General features: G+C 40.6%; 1 protein-coding gene across 2 annotated transcripts in view; it reads right to left on the bottom strand.

Annotated features, from left to right (window-relative positions):
* The window catches only part of LOC137987789 (dynein axonemal heavy chain 2-like), a 24,414-nt gene that overhangs the window by 11,329 nt on the left and 5,585 nt on the right, over positions 1-7,500 (bottom strand). Inside the window, exons 4-8 of one of the 2 annotated variants that reach the window (XM_068833863.1) lie at positions 6,890-7,030; positions 6,168-6,326; positions 4,849-4,998; positions 690-867; positions 457-514 (exon numbers count right to left, since the gene is read on the bottom strand). In XM_068833863.1, the coding sequence (XP_068689964.1) occupies positions 457-514; positions 690-867; positions 4,849-4,913 (301 nt within the window). In that variant the 5' untranslated portion in view covers positions 4,914-4,998; positions 6,168-6,326; positions 6,890-7,030. Of the gene's footprint in view, positions 1-456; positions 515-689; positions 868-4,848; positions 4,999-6,167; positions 6,327-6,889; positions 7,031-7,500 lie in introns of those variants that run through there. The other variant, XM_068833864.1, reaches the window with a different exon arrangement.

Raw genomic sequence — 7,500 nt, 5'->3', positions numbered from 1 at the left:
ACGCCGATTCAAGGTTTTTCCTTCAAATAGACCATAATCGTATTTTCAGTATTGGACTGGAACTAGCTTGCAATGGAGGCTAATACAGGGAAATCTTTTCAAAATAATGCAAATACTTTTTATTAAATATATTCCCCTGCATTAGCCTCCATTGCAAGCTCGTTCCAGTCCAATACCGAGAATACGAATATGGTCTATTCTGTGCGCATTTAGCCACACAACAATGTTGCAACTTTATACTGGGGAGAAATTAAGGGGTTAGTTCGTTAAGGGCTCTCGAAGCCGTAAGGAGTTCTGTTTCGACTTTACTCGGTGCAGTTTTGGATAACAAAGCCCTGACTGAGTGGGTGGAGGGGGGGGGGGGGTGGGTAAAGGTCTCAAAGTCGTCTTCTATCGATAACAGCTTCAGAGCAGACGAAATACCTTGGACCAAGATTAACAATACAGTGTCTTTACCTTTGGTTCGTTTCTCCACCTTACTCTCAATGATCTCTTGAACATTGTTTGAAGATGTCTAGTAAAAAATGGAAAAATGGAAAAGATGCTAGGAGTTCTATCTTATTACGAGTTCTTCTTGCAGGTACCTTGTGTTGTTTTTTCTACACTTGTCCGTATTTACTGCTGAACAACTAACTCACTTAAACAATACTCGATTTTCTTAGTCACATCTGTGTAGACATGTTAATCACCAACAAGCTGTAGGTCTTAGGGTCCAGTCTCTGCAACACCTTCCGGGCTAATGACGTCTTCCCAGTTCCCACAGGGCCAGTGAGAAGGACAGGTCGCTTGGCCTGCAGCAAGCTGTACACTAAGAAGTCGTATCGCACAGTGTCGACAGTGGGAACCATAATCTTATAAAATGGTGTGCTATAAAGTAAACAAAGACAAACAATTACGCTAACATGTTTATCTGGGAAGAGACATGAAACCCAATGTGTGGTGTTCAGCTTCCAACGTTCATTATTTTCGAGGGCATGGTCCGCCGATGTGGTTAGTAAGAGCAACCTTAACCTTTTAATGCCGGTAAAAGACGCTTTTCCTATATGGCGCCAGCCATTTGGAATTCAATCTCAAGTCATCTCCACCTCATTACGTCACCAAAAGTTTTCAATACCAAGTGCAAGCACCTTTTTCAACAGCGATTGGAAACTGCTACAGAACTGACTCAGTATAGAGAGACTATATCAAATAATTGTCAACTTAATTTCTATTAACCTACAATCCTAGACAAAACTGTTGGGAAGGATAGCACTTTTGAAGTCTTTATTGCTTCTCTCCCCTCCCCCCTCCTTCAATGTTGTGCAAAACTGAATGGTTACAGTGGAAAATTGTTGACTTACCTTCCAACATTGAATAGGGGGGAGGGGGGCTACGTAAGAGAAAGTGAAACTATCTCTTTTGAGGTTTAACAGAAGCAAGTTGAAATACAGCTCTGGTGTGGTTCATTTACATAACCTTCCCAACTACTTTTGTCTATGATTGTAGTATTAAATTTTTTACTGAATCAGTTTATTGTTATATTTATATTATATTTATTGTTATATTCTCTTGTCAAACCGGTTTTTCCGGTGCCAGCATCCGTGTAGTGATAAAGCCGATGGTTATCAGTGAGCCCGCTGCACCGTGAAAAACGAAGATGGCAGCGAGATCTGCCATATTAGGCTTGGGTTCGAGAGTGTATCCTCGCAACTCGAAAAAATCGAATCAAAATCGAGCACCAGCGCGCGATGAAAATCGCAAGTGTAGCCAGCCTCCCTTGAAATGGCGATGCGACAGCTGAAAAAATCGCAGAAAAAAAATCGAGAGAAATTCAACTCATTTGATTTCTCGCGATTTTTTCTGCGATTTTTTCAGCTATCATGTCGCCAGTTCAAGGGTGGCTGCACTTGCGATTTACATCGCGCGCTGGCGACGCGACAAAATTTGAAAGAATCGCATAACCGGCGCGAGCAAAAAATCGCTCGTGTAGCCGCGGCTTTAGTGTCTAAGATTAATTCGTGGGGTGTAACGCCATCCACTCCTCAGCTTATCCTCCCACAGAGCCCAAGCTTTTTGTTTGGTGTCCACATGATATTCATACACTGTGTCCCAGAAAATTTGACGCACCATTTAAGATAACTCCACCCTCTAAACTGATGCCATCAAGGCAAAGCAGAGGTGCTACAAACTCCAAAAAGAAAAAAAAAACGGCAGATTTTTTTTTTAAATATATACAAATTGGAAGAATGCAACCAGTCGGGACCACCCTTAAAGACACTTCTTGCTTATACCCGTACGAAAATTTGTGGCCTGAATGAGCGAGATTCGGGCCCGATTCGGGCCATAAAGCTGTTTTTAAGGCAAGAACTGAGCGAGACAAAGCGAGACAACCATTTTGTCGCGCTTGTGCGACTGAGCCAGACATTAGTTTGGTTCGATTACCGCCGATAGTGTGGCATGAGTGAGCGAGAAACAGTGAAACCCCAGTTTATTCATTTACGCCGCAGTAACGAGACATTTGTCACGCTGTATTATCGGCGAAACTCAGGCTGCTCACTTGTTATTCGATACATAAGTGCTCCCTACTTGTTATTCGATAAGAAAAGATTAGAATAGATCAGGGAGTACTCAAAAATGCAAATCAGTTACTTAACTCTGGCTGTCGTTCTAATGTATTATATTATTATTTCTGTACGTGTAGTCCGTCCCCGGGTAAAAGGTGAGCAAACCATTTTTTACCGCTCTGAAATTTGAGCTAAAATACGTATATGGCTGGATATTTTTTCCAAGTGATACATTTAGCGTGATACCCACCCGCATCCGGAGAGGTAAGTTCAAATAGCTTAGCACGTTCAACCGGGAGAAGCAATCTACATGTACATGTAGCTACCTCAAGACAGCATTATCCTGCTTGCCCAAAACGGAGGATAATTTTTTAATGATAGGAATTGCTTGTCGCTGGATGGAAAACCTTTAATAGGGAAGAGCAATGTTTGAGTTTTGGCTATCGATAATTAAATATTTGTAACCGCTTTTGGCGCGCGTTTCAGTTTAACGTAACTGTGCATTTCACCAAACATCTGAATCTCTACACAGATGCAGAGCTTTTTCTTCCCATTTAGGACAGTAATCAACCAGATCAAAACAGCATTTATTTGCTCTAATTAATATTGCTGGAAACAATTTTCTCTTTTATGAAATAGATTTTAAACAATGTATGAAGATTTAAAATAAATGAGAAACTAGAAACGACCTCACTATCTGATCACAGATCACTGTGGAAACCTGGCTACTAACATGCCTACCTTATTATGGACACTTTGAATGACTTCAGTCGCATTTTGTTCTATGCTAAAAGCTGGTACATTCTTTTTATTTAAGTTACCTTAAACTGAAACATGTTTCTGTCTTACATGACTACTAATGATGACAAGGGTTTACTGCAGTTGGTCTCGGTCGAGGATCGTTCGCTTACTTATTGGCACGGAAACTAAAGATAGTATCTTTCGAATAAGGATAAACTCAGTCTGTTAACCCTTTGGTTGTAACCACTAAAAATGTGATACAAGAATTATTTTGTCGATACACATTTGTTATTTTGCTTCCAGTATCAAAACAAGTCCACAATGTCGCCGTAAGTCACGCAAACAAAAAACAGTGGTACTGTCTATGGGGGTGGGGGGAGTGGCAGGCAGGGGATTTTCTAGTTTATAATTTATAATTATGGCACTATTAAAGTAGGCATAGTTTCAATTATGGCCTATTTTGTTTCTGTTTATACTGATTTCAATGTTTCTTATAAATAATGCGTCAAAGTACCAGGATAGCGCGATGTACCCTCACCCCCTGACAGATGATACTTCATATCCTCATTGTAATAAGCTGAGAAATAAGCTTGTGAGTCAGATAAATACGGAGAAACTTACAGAAAATCACTTATGTCTTACATGTAAAATTATTCAGTCCCCTATCAGGCATCATAATAAAATTGACCATCTACGGGCATCCGTTTACTGTTTGCGTGACTTACGGCTAAATTGTGAACTTGTTTTGAAACTGGAAGATGTGTGCTGACATCTGGAAGAATGCGTGTATCACATTTTTAGTGGTTACAACCAAAACATGGACTCTTGCTACAACCAAAGGGTTAACAGACAGAGTTTCTCGTTCTCCGAAAGACCCTATCTTTAGTTTCCGTGCCAATAAATGCCACTTTTTTTTCTGTCGCGCAAGGTCGCACAACATTCAAGCTTTTCATGGCGTTGTGTCTGTTTAAACTTAACCGTGTGAGGAAACAACATACAGCGCCCAAATCTCTGAGTAGGGGTAAGTTTTCCCGGGTTTCTTTGCTGTAATTACCGCTATTAACAAAGGGTCTTAATTCTCGTACGAAAACTAAGAGCGGGGTTGTAGTTTTCGTACTACGAAAGCTAAGACCAGGTCTTAGGTCTTAGTTTTCGTAACACCCGAAATTATATAAGCCATAAACTAGCGTCACGCCCATAAAAATGTATTGTTCATTAGCGTGATTTTTGTTTTTTTATGGACCAGAATCTCGCCCGTTTATCGCTCAGAATATCGTCCAAATGTCAGAGTAGTACAAATGTCCCGCTCCATTCTCGCTCATTTATCGTTCAATTTTTATCGCTCCTGTCAGGCTGATTATCGTCAGGCTCTGTATCGCTCATCAGCGAGACTTTTTATGACCCGAATCTCGCCCGCGTCTCGCCCAGAATTTTCGTACGGGTAGTCAGAGAAGAATTCGAACAGGTATTATCTACAAGTAAATGCATCACCCTTAGCAATGGGCCATGACTTCGTTGCCACTGCTCCACTGCACGCTTAGTATCCCCAAACGGATTTCATTACCTTTGCAGGGAATTGACCTTGAATTTCTCGTAAAAAGTTGTCCATCTTCTTTCTGCTGTCTTCATCCACTGATGCACAAATGGACCAGATTAGCGAGAACAAGAACCAAAGCTCAATCATGCGAGGATAACTTTCCTCGTGAGGATGAACCTGTTAAGCCAAGGGGATATGATAAGAACAAATCATTTAAAAGCAAAGACGAGCGAAAAATTTACATTTCCATGATGGTAAAGCGCGTGGTTACTTGTGAATCTTTATCCGTAATGACTTTTTAAAACTTCAATACACCTCACTCCAAAATGGTCATTCTTTTGTCTGCTTAAGAAAATTAGGCCTCGTTGCCTCGTTCAAGGTTAAATATTTTTTTTGATTTTTCAGTTCAAGAACGAATTTGCAAGCAACGAATACTAAAATGGCAGCCATTTTGGAATAAGGTGTATGGTATGGTAAAGAGCTAATAGGCTATTTCCAAGTTCATATCCGCCTCTTCTTCAAAGCGAGTCTGAGTGCGAAGTTTTCGTGATGGTAATTAGTTCTACTTTACATCTGAATGAAAACTAATTTTCATAAGAAAAACTTTGCACTTAGACTCCTTTTGAAGAGGAGGCAGACATAAACTCGAAAATGGCCTATTAGGACAATGTGCAAGCCAGCGAGCCAAGCGAGTCATGCGAGCCAACATGCGAGTCACACAGTTATTGAAAGCTAACCATTTTAAAATGGGTGCTTATACTTACGGCCCGTTCGATTGACCCTATTCCGGAATAAGAATACGTGGAGTGATGATTAAAACGGTATGTTTGACGCGTTTTGAAGCTGCAAGGATGATAAAAACATGTTTAATTAATTAAAATAGCATTTTAGAAAATGTTTGACAATTTTAATGTGAATCTCCACAAAAACGAAGGATTTCCAACTTGTATTCCATGTATTCCTATTCCGGAATACAGTCAATCGAACGCACCCTTAATAACTGTTTATCAGCGCTATTTGAAATGGGTGCTTAGACTTAAATGCGAAATTCTCAGGGGTCGCAGATTCTCCAGCCCCTACGGTAAACATCAAGGGTAAAAACGACGTATCGACCGCGCTTCGGTCATGATCAAGTTCAATGCGAGGAAATAAAATTCATGATAAAGTTCAATGCGAGGAAATAAAATTTATATATCAACGCAACGTGTAATTTTGTGTAAATGCTGTAAATTAGCCTCACAACATTTGCCAGTTAAAGTAATAACAAATATGTTTATAAAAAGCATTTTGGAGAAACAAAAAAAAAAAAAAGAAAAAAACAATGACAAACGACGACAAAAACGAACCCCGTTCTCTTCAGTAGCCAGGGCATCAAATAATGCGCACAAGGAAATCACAGAGTTCAGTTCCGATGTGGGTATCAGCTCCTTGCAGTGATGGCTTCGGAAGTCCAGAACCTTGGGAACAAACTTCTCAAACAGCCTCTGCAAATGTTCCACAGATTGCTGAGGAGAAGAAACAGCACTTTCAAGATATGAGAGAATGAGTCTGACCCTCCTTCTTTTAACATACGATCGCATTTCTATTAACGACATAAAAACTTTCTGTAGTTCAATCGCAGGCCACGTCACCTAAGATGGCCATGCAAAGCTTGTTGTGGTTACTACTTCATATGGCAACTAAAAGTATTGTTACTCCTCCCTTCAAAGGTTACTCATCCATTACAGGGTCTCCTCAAGTAGTACTTCACTTTTACCATATATAAACCAGAAGGGGAGTGACCGTATGAAGCAAAGTTTCTTACCGTTTTAAGGCCAGACCTGAAACCACCGATCATGAGGTCGAAAAGCTGCCCTGTGTGGCAGGCGTGCCGCATCGCGTCGCGCGCGCGCGCCCGATTGCGATTTCCCTGCTCCCTTCCCCTTTCTAGCGCCTGCCACGCCGGCTATCGAAAAGCAGGCAAACTAGCATATTCACCAACATTCTTCCACTCTTGGAAGACCTCCTCCGAAGGAAGTTTATGCCTCTAAATAACAACTATGGCAATGTTCACATCTAACACTCATACCTTATCTTGTCTCCTTCCAAGCCAACAGTCCACATACGGTTGCCAACCAACATCTTTGTAATCGGTAAACACCATGCCACAGCGACTGACTGTAGTGGGTGAGGCAACAGCAAGATCTTCTACCTCAAACAGCAGAGAAACCTGAGTGCAGAAGGGAAAGAGGTTACTGAAATATTGACGCAATTCAAGAAGCTGCATCACCTCCGAACAAGAAAAGTTGCATGCAGTACCGCAATGATTATCATAATATAAGCCCACTCGTTGTAATTTCTCCTGGTTATAAGCCAAGCCACTTTTTATATAGATCCCCTTGCCGTCCATTTATTCTTGATAAGACGAAAGGTCATCTATTCTTTTGCTTGTGCATTTTTGTTTGACATAATTTGCATTTAATTTTCCATAACATGATTAAAATTATCTTGGACATAATAAATGACCCACAAAATCTATAGTTATAAATCTATGCAGCTCCAATGCTGTCTGGGCCATTCACCCATCACGTCAATGGCACGCAGGACTGGTGTTGATTTTTAAACTAAAATATACAAGATTATTAATTGCCCATCGTATTTCACATATAATTAAGCTCCACTGTACGCCCCCAAACCCCT

This window comes from Montipora foliosa, unplaced genomic scaffold (assembly GCF_036669935.1).
Source record: "Montipora foliosa isolate CH-2021 unplaced genomic scaffold, ASM3666993v2 scaffold_390, whole genome shotgun sequence".
Classification (NCBI taxonomy): domain Eukaryota; kingdom Metazoa; phylum Cnidaria; class Anthozoa; order Scleractinia; family Acroporidae; genus Montipora; species Montipora foliosa.
This window is presented reverse-complemented; position numbering and strand designations above follow the sequence as displayed.